Consider the following 23,618-nt stretch of genomic DNA (forward strand, 5'->3'; position numbering starts at 1 on the left):
TACCTGCAATGGAAAAAGTACAGCCTGCTTTAAATGTGTATGACTCCAAAAGCCATTTCTCATCCCTGTCCTGAGTGCATTTTATAGCAATTTAATAGCAATTTCCGCTTGAATCCATTATTGTTGACATGACTCACTTTGGCTCTAAGTGCAGCTCAAAGCATCAGTTAGCGGTTAGCATTTCTCATTTGTCACTCTGCGTGCCAACTGGGCAAACGCTATTTTGATTGTGATTGATGATACTCCATTTTTGTACACAAGGAGGATTTTACCCTCGTAGAAATGGGGTCCAGGAGTTTCAGATACTGTTTGTGTTGCAATTGCAAAGCCAATTTGACTCTCAAACAGAGTTAAATGCAGTCATGTATTTTAAAGTAGATTTCTGTGATGGTTTAACCTTTCTGCAGCGAGAGTGCTAATAAGAGCTAACACTGTCTGGAACTTGACATTTCCTCATAGGAAAACAGGTGAAGACCTTTAGCTTTAAGCCCATGTTCAGTTCACCTAATTGGATGCTCAAGTTTTGTCTTGAAGGATTACCTTAGTGATTGAAATGTCCTTTTTCATATTTTTGACACATTACAATTGTGCTCCGAGAGGAACACAGAGGGAAAGCTTTGCTGAGGTCCTCAATGAACGGTTTTCTGTCTTGTTTTTTTATGCAGAATGGAAGTTCAAACGGTGAGCTGCTGATTAAGAACGTCCATCTGAAGCACACTGGACGCTACACCTGCACTGCCCAGACCCCCATCGACAACATGACCGCCTCGGCCCACCTGGTTGTCAGGGGTGAGTCATAAATGATGCAGTTACAGTACATGAGATTTCTGTAATTTTTGTTTTATTTTATTATTCGTTTTGGATTGTTTGGGTACTGCATCAAATCGGATTGAACTCTGCCAACTCAGACCTTATAAAGCAGGGTTTTGACTGTTAAACTCCTAATAACTAGCTATTAAAATGTAATATTTGCTGGTTACTTTTGAATGAATATATAATGTTTTATAGACATACTAACGATTAAAGCCAAGTTTCCTAGGGGTTTGATTCGATAGAGCTTATCAAACTGAACCGTCGACAAAATCCTTCCACACTTCATCAGACACATATTTCTTCTACATTACTCATTAAAATGTTTCCCCAAGTCCTTATTGTCAGGCCACGTGTTGGAAAAAAGACAAAGTAGACAGAGTACGTTATCCAGTGCATGTTCGAATATGAGTTAACCAGACCGTAGCTGTTATTGCCAGTTAACCTTTCGATCCTGAGACCCAATGCGAAGGAAATCAAAAGAGAAAGGGCCAGGAAAAGTTTTTAATTCAGGAACTCAGCCAGGCAAAGACGATTGGGTTGGGTTTTTCTGGTTTTTAGAGATTGATTAAATTGAATGGAGCACTAGGAAGTGTTTTGAACGCGTGTCAGCGCCCACTTATCTTCATTATAACTGAATAAAGTAGCACTTTATGTAGGGCTGTCAGCATAACAGCAACTACCCTGTTTGTGGAAATCAGTTGTGTAATGCCATGTGATGAGTATTTGATTACTTAAGTGTGTAGATCATCATAGATTTCTTTCTTTAATCACAGTGTTTTCATACCGAGTGCTGATGATTTCACTTCTTATTCTCCCAGCCACATACGGACGTCAACACGTGCAAAACAAACACTGCCACTCTTCCGCTGCGCTCTGTCTGTCATCTACTGTATTTCACCTCCTGGATGATTCATTAGGCTCTGTTTTCAGCCTCCACTTCCTGGTGAGTGAGGGCTTGCCTTACAGCCTCCCCTCGGGTCCTGAAACAGGCCTAGTGTTGGTGGACAAAGGGCCTCTTCAGATAGCAACCCAAGAACTCTTAGCAGTGCTCTGGTTGCCGGTGATCCCTGTTGTGCGTTGGGTGTGCTGCCGCCGCTGCTGCTTTCTGAGCAGGTGTTGACAGATGGCCAGGTGAAAGCACAGCAGCTGACTGTAACGTTTCCCAGAGTAGAAGCAAAACACAGGCCCTGGGCCGCTCCTAATGGAGTGCCAGATGCCAGCGGTCCGGAGCGCAGCCAGGGAGAGATGAAAGACGGCCATTTATCACGGCAGATGAGGAAGCAGACCTGCGTCAGGAGATCGCCCGAGCTAAAGACACAGCTCTGCACCTGTAGCTTGTTATTAGTAGGGATTTCAGATACGGAGGAGAGCTGTTTTCATATGACGGGTGTGTGTGTTATTCTAGGGTAATGTTACAGTCTTGCCTGAAACCGTGTTGAAATGTGGCCGGGTTAATGTAATTGTCTCTGGATTATGAAAACTATCCATGACCTTTGTTAAACAGTAGATTCAAGGCTTTTATTTTCATTTGTACATAGCTACAGTGTACAGTAGTTAAGTCAACAGGCTCCTCCAACAGTGCAACACAATAAAACAAATAAAATAGTGCAAGTAAATACAAATAAAATTGAATAGAAATAGTGCAAGAATAGTCTCTATACAAGTAATTTGAATACGATATATTAGACAAATAGTATGTCAGTGAGTTTAAAAGGCTTAAGCTCATCAGTTCAAACATGTTGCCAGGCTAGTTGTTTGTGACTGTTGTACGGACATTTAAAATCTGCATGTACTTTTCATTTCTTGCAATGAGATTTTTCACCGTCTTTGCTTTCACTCCTTAGGCGAGGGGAAGCTGAAGGGTCAGAAGCTTTGGATGTCTAATCGCCTTACTTGTCTCAGCTTAGTTTCAAGACTTAAAAAAAAAGTAAATCCTGGCTGATATCTGAGGCTGCGGCTTGGGAAGCTAACCTTGATACAGTCTGGCTTTTCTATTAGGCCGTTTTTATGTTCCTTAGGAAGAATCCAGGAGAGCAGGAGGACCAAGAGAAGCACTGGATTCAAACGCTTGTGCTTAAGTTTTAGTTTATATATGTCAATGGGCTTTAAGACGTAATGTCTTAATCCATCATTCTTCGCTGATGTCTTTTAAAGTAGAAGAATGTAAGGGTTTGATGTGCTGTGTTTCATATGCAGTCAGCTTTTTGAAGACTGGTGTTGAAGTATAAAGGTTCAGTACTGTAGCTAAAATTTTCCCATGAGCTTGAATAAGATGAAGCTCTTTTAGTAGAACTATACCCTCTTTCTGTCTGTCTTTGGGATTAATTAAATGTTCCCTATCTGCTGTCGGGAAAAGTTCAAAGTGATCCTGTTAGAGGATTTTTACTTGTGAAGGGTAAGGGACATTGTCGCTAAACTCAACACATCTTTGCGGCCACACTATTCATCATCCATCAAATAACCCTTTTAACGTGTCTCTTATTCTTTTCCGTACCTCAGGTCCCCCCGGAGCCCCAGGTGGGGTGCGAGTGATGAACAAAACTGACAAGAGTGTAACGTTGCAGTGGAGCCGCGGAGCAGACAACCATAACCCCATCACCAAATATACCATCCAGTACAGGGACCCCTTCTCAAAGGATGTCTGGAAGAATGCCACTACATGTGAGAAACTCCAGCACACTGCTTTGTCAAATAAACACTGCGAGCTAAATGCTGAGCTGGCACTGGTGTTACAATAATTTGGGTCATGCCACATAGTTATACTTTAGGCCTATACAGTTGTAAATGTGACTTTAAAAATGGCTAAAGTCATGACTCAAGGACCTAAAATATAGGAATGTACTCCACAAATGAAACTTCATTGTTGTTTTAAGGACATTTTTGTTAAATAGAGGAATAGCATAGCTTATGGTGTGCATTATTTGAATATACCGTGCTATAACCCTGACAATTTGGCACTGTACATTAAAATCTGTGTTTTTTTTTCTCTAGCTCCTGCAGATGTAGAAGGGAATACAGAGATGACCACAGTGGCGGATCTGATCCCCTGGATTGAGTACGAGTTCAGAGTGATCGCCACCAGCACCTTGGGGACAGGAGAGCCAAGCAGCCCGTCACATAAAGAGAAAACGCTGGAAGCAAGTAAGATAATGTCCTGACTTTAAGCTACCATTCATACAGAAGATTGTCAGTATGAAGCCTCAGAGTTACTTGAAAGGTCATGGAAATGAGCTCCTACAATCCAGCTTTCCATTCTGTTATTTATTCTTCATCATTTTTTTTTAGCACTGTTTACTTACGCTAAGTATCGCTGTAGAAATGAGTCAGCAGAAATCCCATGAAGCTGTACTTCCTACAGCAGCAGCCGGCTGCCAGACTCGCCACACAAACCGCTACAAATGAGCACTTTGCTGAAACTGTATACTGAAATTCAATTATAAAATGGAAATCACAGGCCTACTCTGACCTCTCTTAAAACAATAACCATACCTTGAGAGTTAGCTACTAGACTCGAGACAAAACAAGAGAACTTTTGCCTCTCTGTTTCCTTCAGTGGCAAGATTCCCAAATTGACATAAAGGTGTTGCATTTGGCTCGGGTGAAGATATTGATATTGTGTTTGCAGAGGGAGGATGTGTCAGTACTGCTGCCAGGGATAGGTTACAGCCTGTGTGGGTTGGCGTTGTTTGTGTGGATTCTAAGCATGTGGGCTCAGAGTTTTTGCTGTTGCCGTCTCATTGTAGTTCCTGTGGTGGCGCCCTCTGATGTGGGCGGTGGCGGAGGGACCAGCAGAGAGCTGACCATCACGTGGACGGTGAGTGTGGACTTTCCACTGGGAAAAGTGTCAAAACATACAGTTAGCTCAAAGAAAGCTCAAAGAAAGGAGACACGATGCCATTTTCTCACAGTAACGTGTGAGGAGAATCTTTTCTTAGAATGATGATAACCTTTATTCCAGAGCATCGAAGTTGTAAAATTCCTTCCAAAGAAGGAGACACATGCTTAAACAAAGCAAATATAATTAAATGAAACAAATATAGTTGGACAATAGAAAACTGAAGGATAACACAGCCATTACAGTAAGATGCAAGGGAGATTTAAAATAAATACAAATAATATGGATGGACACATTCTCATGCCTCTGATGCATTTTATTTTACCTTAAACTAAAATAAGTGTTAATTTCATACAAAACATTCACCACCAACAAAAAAATCAATGTGTTACCAAAATCATTATCCTCCATTTCCCCGCCGCAGCCTTTGATGAATTAGCTCTGGGGTAAATTGCCTTTTGCTTGGCTTACTCATTGCTTTTCAAACCCCGAGCAGCTGGAGAATGAGATGTGTTTAGAGGTTAGCGGCAGTGCCTAATGCAGGCATGTCTTACCCAACATATGCTGTGAGAAGGGAGGGACGAGCCAGAAAAGTGTCACGACTTTTTGTAAATTACTCAAAGAGTGTAAAAATGATCTTATTAGTGCAATATGCTTTAAACAAAGTTATTAAATATCATACATACAGCAGTGATACAGATTCCTATGGGATGGATATAATGCTTCATTTCAGGTGTCCAACTAGAAAAGACAATATAACTGAGTAAGGGCAGGCAAAACAGGACCGAAAACCAACAAACAAACAAACGATCAAAAACAAACAAAACATAAGAAGAAATAGATACATAAATAAAACATTGAATAAAAAATACAAATAATAATAATTAACAAGGTAAAAGAATCACCTACGATGCAATTAATAGTGTCTAGAATCCCTATATATATACCTAGTATATATATACTAGGTTTATCTTGCTGTTAAACCTATAGCATTAGCATGAATATATGATGCATCATTTTGATCGTGGAAACTTCGGTTCGATTTTGGATGTTTCTGTCATCAGCCTGTACAGCCGCAGTACTACTATGGGCCTAACTTTGGCTACATTGTGGCTTTCAAACCACACGATGGAGCGGAGTGGATGCGGGTGACGCTGGCCGACCCCCAGGCCAAGCACTACGTCCACAAAGACGCCGCCATCCCTGCATCCACGGAGTTTCAAGTCAAGGTCAAAGCGTTTAACAGCAGAGGAGAGGGACCCTTCAGCCTAACAGCCAGAATTTACACTGCACAGGACGGTAAGCACTGGAGAGAGAGATGTACAACTCTCACCACTGAAGCATAAAAAATGAAAATGTGCTACGCTGATATACCCGGTGCTGTTTTCACACAGGATGAGGAACTCTCCAGTATGCCAACACTCTGCTATTACAATCTGTCAGTGTCAGCTACTTACCACTAGCAGGGTTTCCAATGGAGTGGGACTCATTTAATAAAAGTTCTCATGTATAGTTGTGAGGAATTTTAATACCCCCTTGAAAGTGAACCCATCTTCCCCTCTCTCCGCCTCTCCCTGCGGGGGGATTATCATGATCTATGTAGCATGAACCAGAAAGCTGATAATTCGCCCAAGGATGCAAAGCATTTAGCCTAGTTATTAACTTCCACTGACAGACAGTTGAGATAACCACTGGCAACCCAGACATGATAGGTTACAGAGATGCCCCGTTGCCATGGTAACCCAATTTGCGAACGCTTGCCGTTTGAGCGTCTGTGATTTTATAGCGAAGCCTGCAACAGTGCTCTGCCTCCAGGGGTGGGACCATTTGTTTCTGTGTGCTGGTGGTGCAGAATTGATTTTGTGTGTTTGTTTCTGTGTGCAACACGATGACAGTATGTGATGACTTGTTGTTTCAAGGCCCCGCATGACAATTTATTTTCAAAGTGACAGTATCCTGGCAGGGACAGGCAACACACAGTGTATAACCGGACAATAATTCTCGGAGAAGCGTCTCTGGCCCAGTGTAGGAACGCTGGCCAAGAGTGATTTTTACTAAAATGATGCCTGAGCACTACTGAGAGAGAAATGTAGCATTGGTGTGGCCGATACACATGGATAGTTTATAGTCAGGGTAACTAATGGATCCATTAGTGTATCAATATGTTCATACATATCAAATACTTTGGAGTTTTCTGTAAATATGCTTCTCTTACTGCACCCTTTTTACCAAACTGTGTCTCTCCTCAGCTCCATCTGAAGCTCCTGTCATTGTAGATGGCAAATCTCTCTCTGCCACAGAAGGCACCTTGCGCTGGCTGCATCTCGCACAGAGCAATATAGACGGATACCAGGTCAGTAGAACATTTCACTGAGGCCTCCTGGGGAAAAAATAGGGTCGAGGGGTAAGACAGTTTGTCGAGGGGTAAGACAGTTCGGCTCATCTTGCAGCTTGGAAAATATATTTGTGATATGGTTTTTAACTGCTGTTTTCAGACATCATGGCTGGTATAGAATATAATCGTTTAATGTCATTATACATGTACAATGAGATAAATAAATGCTTCTCTTTAGAATAGAATCGTAACAATCACAACACAGATTTCAATCTCTAAATACTTTTTTATTTGATTTGTTGAAACATTTTTGCTCTATACTGTACATGTAGTAGCCATTTTTTCCTAAAGATCTTTTCCTTTTCTATTTTTATCCTAACAACCATTAGTATAACTTCTACACGGTTCTATAAATGAACTTTAACCGATCGGAAGTCTAATTATTTACCTGTTTATGACATCTATCTTTTTCCTCATGCTTTAAATCAGTTCTTAGACGTGTCGTAAAAGCTAGACTTAATAACCGAGCCGATGTTGGATCCTCTGCTCCTCTGTGTCCCAGGTGAAGTACTGGATGAGTGAAGAGGACACTGAGGGGGGGGCCCAGAGGGTGGTGGTCAGCGCCAATGAGAACAGCACCAGGCTGGAGGGCATGAAGCCCTTCTCCTACTACCTGGTGGAGGTCCGGGCGTACAACTCTGCAGGATTTGGGCCGGCCAGCGAGCCTTTCCAGATCCTCACCAAGAGACCCCGTATGTTGTGCTTCAAATCAGTTTAGTGTTGACATGCAGCTAACTACATGTAAAACATGTACTGCATCTTGGAGTCATGTTTAGTCCCTACTTACAAATTACTATTATTATACAAATACACCTTTGTGTATATTGTAATATACATTTGATATATTGTAGTACAATGTGCACATTTTTACTTTAATTTCTTACAGTATGTTTATATACAAAAAATGTTTTAATCTTTGATCTAAATGTTTTTACTTTAACTTATGTCATATTTTTATTTTAATGCTTAAATCTTTTTATTGGACATTTTGTATTCTGTTTAATCGGATTCATTTTTTACAAATCACAGTTTTCCTTGGGATGAATAAAGTATTCAGATTCTGTTTGACAACAATATCATTCAATTTAATTAAACCATTTTTTCCTTTTTTTTTGTGTCTTAACAGCTCCAAGTAGAGCTCCCAAAATAATTGGGAAAAAGATTAAAGGCGACAAATTGAATATCGCCTGGGAAATGGTGGAACCGATTGGTAACGAGGCGTCGATAAATGGTTATAAAGTGGGTACAGCTCTACTTTTATACACACTGTAAACAGAAGCTGCTCCTTTCATTTCTAATACATGACATGTTTGTACCCAGGTGCTGTACAGGCGGCAGGGGCACACCGAGAATAAGCTGTTCGTAACCAACAAGGAGTACATCAACCTCCCCCTGCCCGAGGGGGGGAACTGGGTGGTGGAGGTCCGGGCGTTCACAGAGGGGGGGGATGGGGCCGTGTCACAAATCTACGTCACAGGTAACAAACACACTCCACCATTAATTCCTGCTCTTTGTTTACAATGCTGAATAATGTGGTAGTCATATAATGTTTGTTTTTAAGTTGGTTCCATTTGATCCAAAAAAAATGAAATGCACGCAAACCAAAGTGAATATCTCACTTCTTAGACCACACCTTCTTCAAGCTTGACAACCAATCAAACTTTTTTTTGGCAAAGACAGAAAAAGATAAGCTTGAATAAAAAAGTAGAATACAAATCTTGAATTTTAAGGTATTTTTAACGTATCACTTATAGACAAATTAAGAATATGTAATGATCCGTCAGTTACTTTTTAGAATTGTTATATTGCATAAATTAAATGAATGATCGCATTTTTTGGTTGGTTTTTGGTTGCCTGAGTTTGATTTGTTGTTTTTGGTCATCTTTGTTCTAATAAAGTACAAAAATAAAAAGGTGGCAGAAAAGCTGATGACACTTTCTTCTTTAGAAGAAAGACCCTTTCTTTCAATTGTGTGTTGTGTTAAAATGAACACTGAAATTAAATCTAGTTGAGTGAGAGTAATCTCTTGGGAGGATACCACTGTATTCTGTCTTCACCTGGGTTTAGTTTCACATCAGTGGAACATAAATAAAGAAAGCCTTCAGTTATCAAATCACATTTTAAATCTACACTGCTGAAGGGACACTGTTCATTCCTGGCCTGCCATTTGCTACTGAGATTATCCAAGGTTCAAAGTTGGCGCTGGGTTATCATCTGTCACAGCTAGAGGGTTCCCATGGGCCGCCGCAGCGCTGACACTCAGGGTTTCAGACTTTAGATTGGGGGGGGCTGAGATGGGAAACTTTACAGTCCGTGACTAAAGCCTTGATAGCCCCCTCTCCGGCTGATGGACTGACAGGTAGGCTGACTGGATGGAGGAGGCCTTAAGCCCCTGTAATTGATCTTGATGAGTAGAGGAAACCCCTCCTGTGCTTTTCCTTATCCCTTATCGCTCAGTGCAGACCCACCTGACAGCTCGATTTCACAGACCCGGGAATTTAATCTGTGGGGGATTTCAAATGCAGGGCATTGACAAATGAAGGGGCATTTTAGGTGATCTCAGCACAGATGGGGTATACTATCACACTTCAGGCACCAAACATGGTTTCTAGTTTGATGGATGAGAGCAAGACACGCAATAGATATATTTAGATATTTTTTCCGTACAATCAGCAACACATTTGATCGTTCTTTTTCAGAATCAGAAATCCTTTATTTATCCTTCGGCAGCAGGGAATGTACAGTATTACTGCAGGATAGGAACAGTGCAGATAAAAGACAAAAAAAGAGTGGACTTGTATATAATATATAAATAAAAAGGCTAATAAAAACATGTAATAACTAAGTAAAAAGAAAACCATGGTAAAAAAGTTGCAATATTTTAAAAAGCGAGTTATCAAATGAGCGAAGGAGCCAGTCACATTTAGACATTTTAAATATATATACTTTAAAATGTTTAAAATATTGCACATTCTGTATATGCCACATAAACAGTGGTATTTCACAGCAGAAAAGCAGAATCTGATCCTTCTTCTTCTCTCTCTGTCTCTCAGGTGGGGGGGTCCTGGCCGCCCCGGCTCTCAGCCTCCTCTCCCTGCTCCTGCTGGCCCTCCTCTGCCTGAACCTCTGAATGTAGCGCCATCTTTGTCCTTCGTGAAGGAGACTCTTTACGGGGACTTTGGGATTATTTCCACTATCTTTTGGTTCCACCCCGTAACCCCCAGGACGTTATATATTCCAACTCCTGCCCTCTGGGATATGTTTGTGGAAATATACACAGAAATTGAAGAATTGGACAAAGACATCCCTTATGTATCCATAAAAAGCCTCTTTGGAGGGGTGTCAAAAGAGTCAACTTAAATATGCCTTATATAAACGACTGCACTTATCTTTCACAATGACTTGTTTTAAAATGGATCATGACTGGAAGTGTGAGCATTACACTTTATGTTGGCTGTTAAGTCTTTTTACATCATGAAGCCGACCTTTCTTATATGCTGTAGATAAAAACGCTGTTTGTTCAGAAATGTGGGCTTCATTTGATTTAGGATATTTTAGAAAATCTATCCCACAGTGCATTCCATAGTATAAGGTTAACAAGTAGCTGTGAAAGATAAGTGTATACGTTTATAAAAATGTCTTTATGTCTTTCTTTACTTGCAGTTCAGTGGCATTTTCTTTTTTAAATGAAGCACACCCTTTGTTACAAAGATACAGTCAAAGCAAATCTCTTTCTTTCATACTTGATTCTTATTATTAACAAACATAGAGAAACAAGTCATGCTGAAATAATGCATCCAATAATTGATATTGTTTTTTAATCTAATATGCTATGGATGTTATTTGAACAAAAAGAAGAATGGTTTGACCTTCAATCAGTGCTCTTGTACAAACCATAACATGAGCTCAATTGATAGAAAACCACTGTCAAAACTGTGTGCATGTCAACATTGTTACATGGAAGAAGAGTTAAAAAAGTGTGTTGGAGTTCAGCGAAATGGATCCATATTAAAAAAGCGATATATATATATATATAGTATAGCACACCATAGGAGCAGGAAGTGAACCGAACAACGTATCAGACATGCTGTGTCCAATTTAAAACTTCAGCAGAAGACTGTGGTTATTTTTATTGCCGGCCACCTCTAGTATATTTGTAAAACGGTGCAGTGATCAAGGCTTTGCCACAACATCTGGGTCATTGTTGAATTGACTAAAAAAAAACTTTTGTTTTGACTGTATCATTAGGACCTCAGTGGTACCAGCGGGTGCTTTGTAAAGAATGTTGGCATTTTATTTTGTGTAATCATTTTCCTCGTTTATGGCTTTGTGTGAGAGTCACTATTAACAGTTATAGTGAAAGGTAGCGACGCTCATGCCCTCCAATAATTGTGCAATGTACGATTCATCTGTGGCTACTTTATCTTTTACTACTAAGACAACTTGCCTAGCTCCTTTAACAGTAATCTTGTATATATAATTTTTCATTATCTGGCATTAGCAGACGAAAAGCAAAGCCATCCATGTCAGTGGAGCCCATCAAAATCTCATGACATTGTTTCCACTGAACCGTTTTTGTCTTTTTATTAACATGTGATCAGAGATATATAAACATTATCAACTGTTGTCGTTTTTTTGTTTACTATTATTATTTTGTATGTCATGACCCACTTCTGGTTGGACAGTTTAAAACATTATTTCCCTCGAATGGAGGAGAACGAATGCTGCGTGTTGAATTCCTCCGATTCATTTCCTGTGAGACTGATGCTGGCCATGCTTCTACATCGTGACTATATCAACATCCACCACAAAGTGCTTTTCCCAGTTTTACTTCATGCGACAAATCATAAAAGAGTTGCCAAATGCATGAATGCCTTGAACTTTTGGACGAAGCGGCGGCTCTACATTCTAACATGCATGACACTGGAGACGAAGCGGTACATTACTTTGCAACAAATCGTCATCATAGCAACTTGTCAACCTCTCAGCTTCATGTGAAATACATTCCATTCCCGAGTGACATCCCTTTACGTCAGAGACCGTGTCGAGCCTAAATCTGTGTTGTTAAGCTTCATTAAGCCAGTCATCTCATATGATGTCTCTGGGAGAGGATTTTTTATGGAGAAAGTCTTAAACTGACTAAAGGAATCTCACTCATTCATGTTCAGAAATGGTCCTGCAGACTCATACACGATGGAGGCGGTTTGATAGCATCCGTGGCGGCATGTTTGGCTGTTAGCTGGAAGTTCAGTGCTTCGCTGGACTTGAATGGCACTTGTGAGGGATGAAACTGGAACCTATCATTGGCTGGAAAAGGAACAATAAAAGTGTAGTTAACTATTAAAATGCTCTCATGTGTTATCTTGTTTTGCACTAACCTTTCTGACTGTTAGTGTGTGTGTGCAGCTCAGAGAACTTCTGTCTGAGTATTGGTGTGAGTCAGGTTTACAGTCCATGGTCAATGAAGTAACAGTGCTACAACTTGAAAATACTCAATTACATTTACAAAATTGAGGTCAAATTACATATGAAAACATAATGAAGTATCATATTTAGAAGTATTGTTACACAGAACAGTTCCTTACAAAGGAGGAACTAGGGAACCTTCCCTTTTTCCCTTTTAAAAAGTCTTAAATAAATACCAATGAAGCAATTCTTAACTGTATTCCTCATAAATATATATGTAAAAATGTTGATCTGAAAAGCAACCTATACTATTAAGTGTTAGATTAATGTAGTGGAAAAAAGTACAATATTTGTCTTTAAACTGTAAGAAGTACAACGTCACATACAGTAATGTGGAAACTACTTATAAGCACCTGAGTTCGTATTATTTGAAGATCAGTCTACCACAATGTTGGTGTCATTAATCAAGGGAGATCTCTCATATTACTTTGACTCTCAATTCAAGTAAGAATATGCATAATGTAAATAGAGAATGACCAAAATAAACCCTAAGGATACGTTCTGAATTGTTTAAGTATTATACAAGCAATAGATGCACTTTTGTTGCATTTCTGTAATGTACAATTAATTTATCCTCCGATTTAAGGATTGTGGATTTGATCCCCAGTTACTGTATTGCACTATAGATTAAAGCTGTAAATACCATGTAAAGAGAAAAGGAGAAGTGAAGATTCCCAGTTTAAAAGTTAACAGTAAGTCAGCCTGAGTTTACTAGTGAATACGTTATGAATCAAACCTGAAATACAGATGTTATTGTAAAAATGGAACTCCATCTATGAAAGCCAAAGCAAAGCCGACACCCCAGGAGAATGTTTTCTGTTTGGCATTTCCACAATTTCACACACACAAAGCAAATGTGTCAAAGGTTGTAAGAAGTGCTATCAAATCCAGACAGATCCTCCACTTGAGTCAGACAACTGGTACTCTCTGGTGATTTCCCTCTCCCCTTTGATGTACCGACACATTTAAACAAAAAGGAATTTAGTTTGAAAGAAAAACAACACCTGCTGCTGTGTCCTTGCAGCTTTGGGATTCAAATATTTCACACAAAATGGTAACTTTAAACTTGTTATATTTGAAATATTCATAGCGGTATTGCAGCTCGCACACATCAAATAAGAGAAACTGGAATGTCATTTATTATTTATTAGATATCTTCTATTATTAAAGCAAGTATTTCTATAAAGAGCTGTATTTATGGGTGGATTTTATACCTTTTTATTTTTTAAACCAAGTTTGTCTCTAGGAGAAATCTCTTTACCAGCACCAGATATATCAGCGATAGCTTTTCAATCTGTCCTCTAATAATACAGATAAGGCCATCTCTGTCAATTTCTAGTTTTTCAGGCAGAAACAGCTGTTTCCGTTTTGTCTCCTATCAGGTATCCAGCAGATGAAAAGTAGATTGAAATCAGCTCTCTTCATGGATTAGGGCAGACCAAATGAATTAGAGTTTGGATTCTTATTTAGCTTTTGGAAATCTCTCCCCTTCAATCAGGGGGTCGTAACGGTTATTCACTGAAATCAGCTCAGAGAGAGAACAAAAGACTGAGATAACTTTTCTTTCAGTGGCTTATCAGTCCGAGCATATGGCCTGTGCGATAGGTCTGATCCCAGGTGGCTGTGTAACACTTTCCCCCAAAACACACTAACAATATCCCTGGCTGCTGTGATCCTGACTGCTCCTACATACAATGTCCAGACTGGAAATATAGCTATTTGCTGAGAAATAGTTCATATAATAACTCTAATTGAATATGTTAAAATCACTTTTTAGAGTAATACAATAGCTACTATTTCATTAATGGTGATTTACAGGAGGAAAAACACACTTCTCTGACCTACTTGTGCATGTGTTTTTGCAGACAGGTGTGCAGTCCCAGGACAGATTCTGCTATTGTCTTTGTAAATCTACACCTGTTCTCTGACAGCTCAGACAACACAAAACATACTTTAAAGTGGTGCACGGCAGACTAGAACCAGACTGCTGCGCTGGGAGACCTGAAACGTGATCCCTTCTCTGAGATGCCTGCAATATGTCATGCTGTGTCAGGCAGTAAGTAACACTGGCCCGGACTCAAGGCTTTATTAGTGAAAGTCTCCATGCAGATATTGTGTTACAAGCCAGGGTTTAACCACCGAGGGACCATCGCCCCCTTGAGACACGTTTCACTGACATGTCATCACTGCTGGTCCAGAGGTAAACTCTTTTAATATAGGGTTAATATGATGCACAATAAAACCCCATAGACAATCAGGATGTGGGCTGTTAAATAACTATTTTCCATCCAGTTTTGAGATCATGTTTCCAAGAACTAACTATTTGACAGTATGTGAAAGAAAGAGCGACATCTGCTGGTGAGGATCTATAACGCGCATAAAGTGCACAGCAGCTGCTCACAATTTAAAACCGCACACAACTAAATCAAACTTCACAATAAGACCAGATTTTAAAGATATTGTTACTTAAGGCGTGACAATAAAGTTAGATGTATCAAATTGGGTGTGTGAAATGCAGGAAAATCGCATTGACCCTGAGCAGAGTGCACAAGTGAGTCAGGCTGAAGTTTTCTCCTCAGTCAGACTTCACATCTCATCTGATATCGCGTCAGGAGTGGCGCAGCCCCTCAGCCCCGCGTGAGCTGCGCAGACCGGTCAAACTTTTTAGTGCTGTCACGCTTCCATCGGTTCAGACTTGTTAAATAACTTTCTCCTAACTCATTGTAGGCCTACTGCCCAGGGAAGTTATCCGCGCATTGCGCAAACTATGTGCGCTGACTGCCCGACTGCTCGCGCGGAAAAGGAGCCAACCTGTCAAGTTTTAAACCGAGGCATGATGGAGTCGCAAACAGAGCTGCAGGCGGGTGGAGGTGTTTGTCAGAGAGGATGCGGGCTGCGGCTCTCTGGTGAGGACATGAGCTCCGGGCAGCACTGCTGTGTGGAGGCGCTGCGCACCGTCACCGAGGCGCTGGAGGAAAGAAGCGCCAGTTTGGAGCATGAAACCCGGATGCAGAGGCTCAGGTGGAACCGCAGGGAGCAGAGCCTGCTGGCCCAGGTGACAGCTCTGCAGACCGAGGCCCAGCTCTCTGCTCTGCAGCACCAGCGAAGACTGCACCAGTACATGCTGCACATCCACAGCCTGGCGGAGCAGCTCACCGGCTATTGCCAGGTGAGAGGGGGGGTCATATGATGTCTTCATGCCAGTGGTGTAAAGTAAATAAGTACCCTTACTCAACAGTGCTGTAAGTACAATTTTGAGGGACTTTTTTAATTGAGTAATTAAATTGTCTGCCACTCCTCTACTTGTACCCCACTAAAATTACAGGTAACAAGGTAAATAGTGTACTTTTACTCCACTACATGATGTGAAATATAAACCACACTTTAAAAATGACTTTAGTTACCCAATGAAGTAACGTTTACAAGCCATCCTGCAGCTTACAAATTAAATAAAGTTGACTGCACCTTCACCAGCTTTGATAAACACTTTAAGTATATTTTATTTTGTTGCTAATACTTTTATAATTTTACTTGAGTAACATTTTGAATAAAGGACTTAACTCGTAACCAAGTATTCCTACAATCTGGTAGCTCTACTTTCACTTACTGTAAGTACAAGGACTGAGTACTTCTCCCCCTCTAACATGTTGTTAACTCTAACACAAGTCTTTGTTTGTTGGCTGATTTAGAGGGATGTGAGGACAACTGCTGACATTCAAAACAAGATTTCAGATAAAGAGGGAGAGTCTCAGGAGCAGCTTAAAGCACCTGAGGTAAGACAAGCAAACCTTGACTGACTGCTGGAAACACTGACTTATACTGCATCGCTTATTCAAACACTTTTAGAACACAAGTTTGGTTGTGCTTATCTAAAAATGTCCAGAAGCAGCATATGCTTTTTACTTTATCTGTCAGTATCACTGTTGATCCCCACTGAGACACTTCTAAATGCGTTGATATAAGAATGTAGGTGTTTTTAAAAGCAGCTTCTTGTGATCCAGGAGTTTGCTTCATCCTCCTGTCTCACCTGCAGCCACAGCTCAGGCCTGCTGCTGCCAGACAATACTTAGTGTAAATGTTGACTCTGGGATCACAGTAAATGCTATGGAGTGATAGCAAACTCTGACTGAAGACAGCTTATAGAACATAATCTCTCCTCACACACTTCTGTTTGTCATTTGGTGTGATCCCTTTTCTCAAAGCCAGAGTGTGTTTGTAGAAATTGGAAGAGGAGTTTCATCTATATTAGCCTGTATGCAATTGTAATCACCAGTGCCACGTTTATAGCTTCTGTGGTGTTCATGTCCTAGATTTGACCTTGTTTTGTCCATCTTGTGACCTAAGAAATCCTTCTAAAGGGGTCTTTGTACTTTTCTTCGGGTCACAGCTGATCCAATGTCATTGTCTGGTTAGTGTGCTACCTTGTTTTGAAAGTTTGAGGTCAGAACACCTTATCACATTTCACTTTGAACTGAAGTCCAGCCCTTGCAAATAATATAAAATGGACATTTGAAAGCCTATTCCAGCACCAAATATTCCCGGGATAAAAATCAGAAGACATAATTCAATAATAAAAAAATGCTTAAAGTTTAAATCAAATACTTTGAGTGAGAACATTTTCTAGAGGTGCTTTTAGAAAAGCCTTCAGATCTAATGGGATACTTGCTGTAGCACGGCTAGTAAATAAAACATCCCCTCCCGTTTGGTGTTAACAGCTTGTATTGAATGTTAATCAGCGCTTGTTTGCTTCTGTGCTTTTGCCTAATGTGTTTAGTGTCTGTAATTGATGGGCTAAACTGCATGGAAACAGTTTCTCTCTTCTTCTCAATCTTTATTATAGCTGGGAATAATTCATCAAACCTCTCTCCGTGGCTGCCAAATCTAATAATAGCTCTTATTTCAGTAAGCTCACAAGAAGTTTGTGTTATTAACCCTCCAGCCAGAGCCTCTGTTGTGGTTGGGCGGCTGCTGACGGTGGCCCGGTTTAATCGAGGTGATGGTGATATAAAGTATCTCTCTAATTGCCTACAGCATGCTGTGAGTGTGACAGACTGTCTTTTGATTAATGTGGAAAACTGTTCAGCATCCTCTGCCAGTGCTGGCCAGTAACACAGCAGCTCCTTTTTTCTCAAACTCACCACTCTAATGCGTCTTTAATAGTTTTCTCATTGTTTGTTTTCTCCCTTTGCTTTCTAAATGGATTTTCCAATTCTTGAGAGAGCTGGGTTGCAGTTCATAAAACAAACTTTCACTGTTTTGTTGAAATCCATGTTGTTGAAAAAGCGATGGGCTTTCTGCTTGCATAGACAATACAGTTTGGTACCTTAGTGAACATCCCAGTAGCAGTTGTGGACCGTCCCTTTGTGTGGTTGGAAAGCCTAATTGGACACGTTAGTTACCGTCAATATTTCCGTTGTAGCAAGGCCCATACTTTATGCAGCGTTACAAGGAAAATATAGCTTATTTTTTTTAAACAATGGTTCACCGACTCTATGCAGGCTTCTCATTATGAGCCGATTCATTTTCCTTGCTACAGTAAATCACACCTATTGCTTAAAATGTGATTCATTTAGGATTTAAAACGTTGATATGAATAAAAGAAAGGAAAAGAGGATAGAAGAGTCACATAAAACCCTATTTATTTATTTGTAGTGAATGTACTTCAAATTATGAGAAAAGAATGGCCCTCAATTCAGGTCAGCACCCTCACATACTACAGTATAGAGAAGATTTGGAAATAGAGGTGCGGCTTTGTTCTTATTTTGAAGGGTGGCTAATAAGCCCTCATTATGTTTCAGTATGATAAGAAAATAGACTGTACCTTTTGTTTTTAGTTTTACATAACTCTGTATGCTCACTAATTGGTCCCATTTCTTTAATAGCTTGCGTTTTGAAATGGCATTTTGGGATGTGGATTGGAAATTGTAACTCTGAGTTTGTCTGGGTTCTCTGAATTAAAAAGCAGGACAGAGCTGCTGATGTATTACTCGAGCTTCCAGGACCTGCTTCAACACCGTTGGGAATACTATATTACACCCAACTGTGCCAGTTCTGAATATTTTTTTTTTTTTACAGTTGCTAAACTTTGATTTGACAATTGATGCACAGCGATCAGGTTTAGCGAACCAAACGTGAAATGGCTTGTCAGCTAAATTAATTGAGTTACACCTTGCTTAATCTTTTCACGTTTCTTCTATTTGATATTTATCTCTTTTTGTGAAGTAGCTCCAGCACATAAGCACCTCAACAGATGCCAGTGGTTCTTCATTGTCAATGATCCTGCTGCTGTAGGAAACAGCTTGTTGATCCTAGTTTTTAGAAGGAAAGCTAGAGAAAACAGAGACTGAGATAGCAGTGGACTGCCAGTAAGACTGCAATTTAATGCGATTTACAGCACATTTTCCCATGTACTTCAGAGATGTGCTGATTCAGATCCAGCTGATCTGTTCGCTGGGCTGACAGTGAATGCAGTCGCCGGCTGTGTGTGAGTCAGCCTGTTCTGCTTTGTTGAAATGGGATAATGGAAGCAAGACGCAGCATTGAAACGGCAACCGGATTACTCACCACTGCAAAAACATACAGTCATCTTCATTTGTCCATGTCATTTGCCTGTGTGTTTGTTTAAAACCAGAAGAATACACAATGAAACCAGAGGTGGGGTGTAACAGACCCACTCCTCCGAGAAATCCCCAAGATGAAGTCAATTTGGAAACAAAGGAATTGAATACTTTGAAAGCTGTGGAAAGCGTCTACTGCACAGTAAAAATCTATTTGGTTGACCCGAACTGTGCCTGCGACACTTCAGCATGTGAGGGCTGTTGACAGAAACACTGAGGCCTTTTCACCTGCCTGAGTTTAAGAGTATGGTTGCTCCAGCTTCTTATTCATGTTCAGATTAAAAGAAAGAAAGTGGAAGGGTTAAGGTAAGGAAGGAGCCGGTACTAGACAACTCGAGTATCAGTCTCATCAAAATCCTATCTTGCGTGACAGGCGGGGACGAGAGCAGGCCAGTTTGTTTGCTTCCATAACAAAAGGTGACACGAGAAGATTGCTTTGCGACAAGAGAAAAGATGGATTTATGACCTCTGCCTTATGTCAGTTGATTTGATTTCGTCTTTGCCCAGACTGAGCTCCAAAATAATGATAAAAAACAAGTGAATATCTTTTTCTCATTGAAGTTGGGTGGTTGGGGGGATAACATAAAATGTAACGTGTTGAGAGATACGGAAGAATATTTTTTTTACATGTTGCTGCAAACCATGGCAGATGTCTAATGGTCAAATCAGTTGGGCGCACAGTTGTGAACATCTTTTTACTGCTTGTCTAGACGACTTTATAGTCTCCGTGTGCTCCAATTCCCCGAAGCTCTTTGCTGAAAATGGAAAAGAACGCCTGTGTATTCAGAATAAATAGTATAAAGTCATTGCTTTACTGCTCGCTGTCTGTTTCCCTCACTGCTGACAGATCAAGAAAATGGGACTGGTGGATTTGTAAATTGAGTCATTGAACAGTATTTTTCTACACCGGCATGTAAAGCCCGCTGGAGGGGTTTTCTCTACCTGTCCTGCTCTGTTTTGGACTTCGTGCCTAGAATTTACACTGCGGTTGTTTATCCTTTGCTTGTGAGAAAGGGACCGCCCTGCTCCACATTTCCTCTCCAATTTAAAACACACCAATTTTGCATTAATTTAGATTGAAGATACATCTGCTTAAGATAAGCACTTAATTATTCAATGCCTCTTTAGCAGCATTTACGGTTCTTGTTTAATGTCTTACTCCTGCTTATCTCTATGCATATTTTAGAGGAATGTGTTTAGGTTTCGCAGGTGTTGCTTTGTTGTTCCAAAGCTCCTGGCAAGTGTGTGTGTGTTTGCTAATAAGGCAGATATTCAGATTAGGATATTCCAGATTCCAGGGTTGTGGATTTGGACAGACCAACAGCAGTGAACTGAGAGTAAATCGTGCACCTTTTGTGGGTTTTGACGGTCTGTTTTGTGTTTGTTTGCATGTATTTACTCAAGCAACAGGTCTGTCGTGTTAGGCAGGAAGTGTGAAAATAAAACTGTTTCCACTAAAGACCACCACGCTCTTAATGAGGAGCATTCTGGGTAAATCTGCCCCTTCGTGTTCAAAGACCTCTATTGAGTGTCAGAGGGATGTTGGTTAGTTTGGTCTAAGGAGGTTGGAGAGTAAATCATCGTGACCTGAACTCAGATAAATGGTTTGATTTTTTTACTGTGTTCCTCATACAATGCAATAAATGAAATCATCTGCAAAATGAAATATACAGCCGGCTTACATAGAAGCCCCTTTGTGTGTATCTGTGTGTATTAGAAGCAGCCAGTTTATATTAATACAGCGGCCAGCAGAACATATTACTCTGTGAAGCTTTAATAATTAGTTTTTGTTGAGGTGTTTCTTACTTGATTTATATAAATGAGCTTGATGATATTTTAGAAATCAGTACGGTCCACCGCAATTCAACCATGACACTTTTCCTCTGTATCTGCAGACAGTTTCTCTGAAGTTTATTTTCCACTAACAAGGTTTAAGCAGATGTTCATGTATTGCCGCTCAGTCCTGTACTGTAGCTGCGCTCTCAGGTGCACAGAACAGCAGGAAACACTTAGTGACGGGTGTTATTCATCAGGAGTAGAACGACTGACTTTTCTGTAAAATAAACCTTGAGTTCAGGATTGTTCAACCAACATCTGGAAAAAAGCCTAGAGGCTGTGGAAAGCTGGATAGAAACTTTCCAGGTCAGTTCTATATGTGGTATTTAAAGGGATACCTCTGTGTACATGGAACTGCTTATTTATACTCAGGCACAAGATATACGTTAATACAGGTATGTACAGATAATTAGTCAAATATGTACACCATTCAAAGACACAAACCTATTATAAACAGTTCAAAAAGTAGGTAATTGCATTGCATCCATCCCGGAGATCAGTAACCACATTATAGCACATTTCTGCTCAGCTAAACTTTTGCTTCAACAGAATTTGCCTACGTAGTAAGTGTTACAATACGCCCTGTTGTAACCCCTCTACTCAACTTAAGACTGATATCATGAAGATCCACTGTGCACAAGCTCTCGTGCGACCATACTCTTTCTTCTGTCTCCAAGTGTGGTGAGAAAATGTCTTGTTGTGAAGTTGATTCACCAACCAAACATCTGCGGTCCAATCTGAATTCAGTCGCCCCCTTTGTTCCCATCTTATCCACCACTGGGGGGGTTTGGTTAGTCAATGACCTGATGCCTTTTGAACTCACACGGACCTGCTGATTTTCCTCTAGTCGTGATAAACATGTGGCTAAACCTACAGCTGCTACAGGGAAATTACAGTGAATGCGTTGAGTCAGCAAGAATACAACTGCTTTTGTACACACACACACCCACACACACACACACACACACACACACACACACACACACACACACACACACACACACACACACACACACACACACACACACACACACACACACACACACACACACAGCAGTGGCCACACACAGCAGTGGCCACTCAATCATCAGGGTTCTCCGCACAGCTTGTAATGAGTGTGTAAATGAGGTCCATTGTGGCTGGACTCTACACTGGGAAAGCTTGGATACAGCGCTCTCTCACCAGGTGTTATTTTGTCAGAGTTATTAGTTGTATTGAATTAAAAAAAGGAATATTCAACACAAAGAAACATACAGGTAACCAAACAGACTTTGATATAACAAATGCATTTATTCGGTTACAATTGAGTGTTGGACATGGGCATTAGTACACAGCAACAATTAAAGATATACCAGGGAGTCGTATTAGTAACCTAACTGTGGCAGCCCGCCATAGTCTGATTTGCCACACCGTAATTCCATATTTGAACCGAAAATGCTTTCATTAACGTTTGGAGATGGGGCTATTTGACCTTTGCGGAGGTCTGCTGTCAATGTGTGCTCTTACCGTGTTGGGTTACATTTCCGATGGATTGGTCTTCAGCCACTTGTCACCAAAGTCTGAAAAGTCCAAATCCTACACAAAGAAGCGGTATTTTCCCCATTATTGTGGGGTTTCCTTGGGGAGTTTACCATTGTCCTCTGTAAGGGGCTAAGGACAAAGGTGCTGTTGGCTGTACACACTGTTAAAGCCCCCTGAAACAAATGTGTAATTGTGATACTGGGCTATATATGTACATTATTTTGTTTGATTTGAATAAAAATGAACCCTTGTTATTTTGTACAAAAACAACATTATTCACAACTTCTCCCACTCTCAATAGTTTTAAAGGTCAACTCAAAGAATGGTTGAGAAACAAACGGACGTGCAATCACCGCTAAATGCACTTTAACACAGGGGTATCTCCTCTCGCACTTTATGTATCTCTTTTATCTTCTCCTGCACTTTATATGTCGTAGCTGATATATTGTATTACCATGTCATAAATACTTGTGTATGCTGCTCTTGCTCATTCTGCATATCATGTATTTATTTTTGCTATGTATATAAATATCATGTTCTTATATGTTGTATGTGAGGGACTACGGATGGAAATGATCTCAAAGCAAAAATCCGGCATATTTACATTTGAAGCATTATTTGTTTAAAGTGTTCATTAATGTGTATTGTCCTCAAATAAACAATTCAATACATGAAAAATAACAAAGCTTTGTTTTTAATTAAAGACTTTCATCAGTTGTGGTTCCCAGTACATAAAACAGCTCTGAGCTGTCCGCTCATTTATTGTCAGTTAAGCCTGAACCCATAAAGAAACTGGGGCCTCACACTGTTGAATCCATTACAGATAATCTGCAGAGTTTAAAATGCCTCTATGGATCATGTTGGACTACACATCACGGTCTTTGTCAGAGAAGACCGTGACATTACCTTTGGCCTTTCCCTGGAAGTGCAGTATCATCAAAGCACCAGGCTGCACACTGTATTTGCTGCACATTAATCTGCAAACTGAATTAAGGCTGCCTCTGCTTTTGTCGACAGGAGGATTAGGACTTAATTACATCTGGGCAGAGGCTGCCATATAGTCTGAGACACAACTGTACATTGGGAGACTGGTGCAGAACATTAGGGAGGTGTTGAGGAGAGGGATAAGCTTGTG

General features: G+C 40.4%; 2 protein-coding genes across 6 annotated transcripts in view; both read left to right on the top strand.

Moving 5' to 3' along the window:
• Positions 1-12,404, top strand: part of LOC104962545 (contactin-1a) — a 62,583-nt gene extending 50,179 nt beyond the window's left edge. For all 4 annotated transcript variants that reach the window (XM_010790992.1, XM_010790994.1, XM_010790993.1 and 1 more), the window contains exons 15-24: positions 666-789; positions 3,313-3,474; positions 3,805-3,954; positions 4,557-4,627; positions 5,713-5,947; positions 6,898-7,001; positions 7,546-7,735; positions 8,170-8,282; positions 8,364-8,520; positions 10,097-12,404. In XM_010790992.1, the coding sequence (XP_010789294.1) occupies positions 666-789; positions 3,313-3,474; positions 3,805-3,954; positions 4,557-4,627; positions 5,713-5,947; positions 6,898-7,001; positions 7,546-7,735; positions 8,170-8,282; positions 8,364-8,520; positions 10,097-10,173 (1,383 nt within the window). In that variant the 3' untranslated portion in view covers positions 10,174-12,404. The remainder of the gene's footprint in view (positions 1-665; positions 790-3,312; positions 3,475-3,804; positions 3,955-4,556; positions 4,628-5,712; positions 5,948-6,897; positions 7,002-7,545; positions 7,736-8,169; positions 8,283-8,363; positions 8,521-10,096) is intronic.
• A 2,731-nt stretch (positions 12,405-15,135) lies between these two features.
• The window catches only part of LOC104962547 (PDZ domain-containing RING finger protein 4-like), a 106,091-nt gene continuing 97,608 nt past the window's right edge, over positions 15,136-23,618 (top strand). The window contains exons 1-2 of one of the 2 annotated variants that reach the window (XM_010790996.1): positions 15,136-15,678; positions 16,199-16,282. In XM_010790996.1, coding sequence (XP_010789298.1) covers positions 15,277-15,678; positions 16,199-16,282 — 486 coding nt within the window. In that variant the 5' untranslated portion in view covers positions 15,136-15,276. The remainder of the gene's footprint in view (positions 15,679-16,198; positions 16,283-23,618) is intronic. The other variant, XM_010790997.1, reaches the window with a different exon arrangement.

The sequence above is a fragment of the Notothenia coriiceps genome, unplaced genomic scaffold, assembly GCF_000735185.1.
Source record: "Notothenia coriiceps isolate Sejong01 unplaced genomic scaffold, NC01 NC01_scaffold00034936, whole genome shotgun sequence".
NCBI classification, from domain to species: Eukaryota; Metazoa; Chordata; class Actinopteri; order Perciformes; family Nototheniidae; genus Notothenia; species Notothenia coriiceps.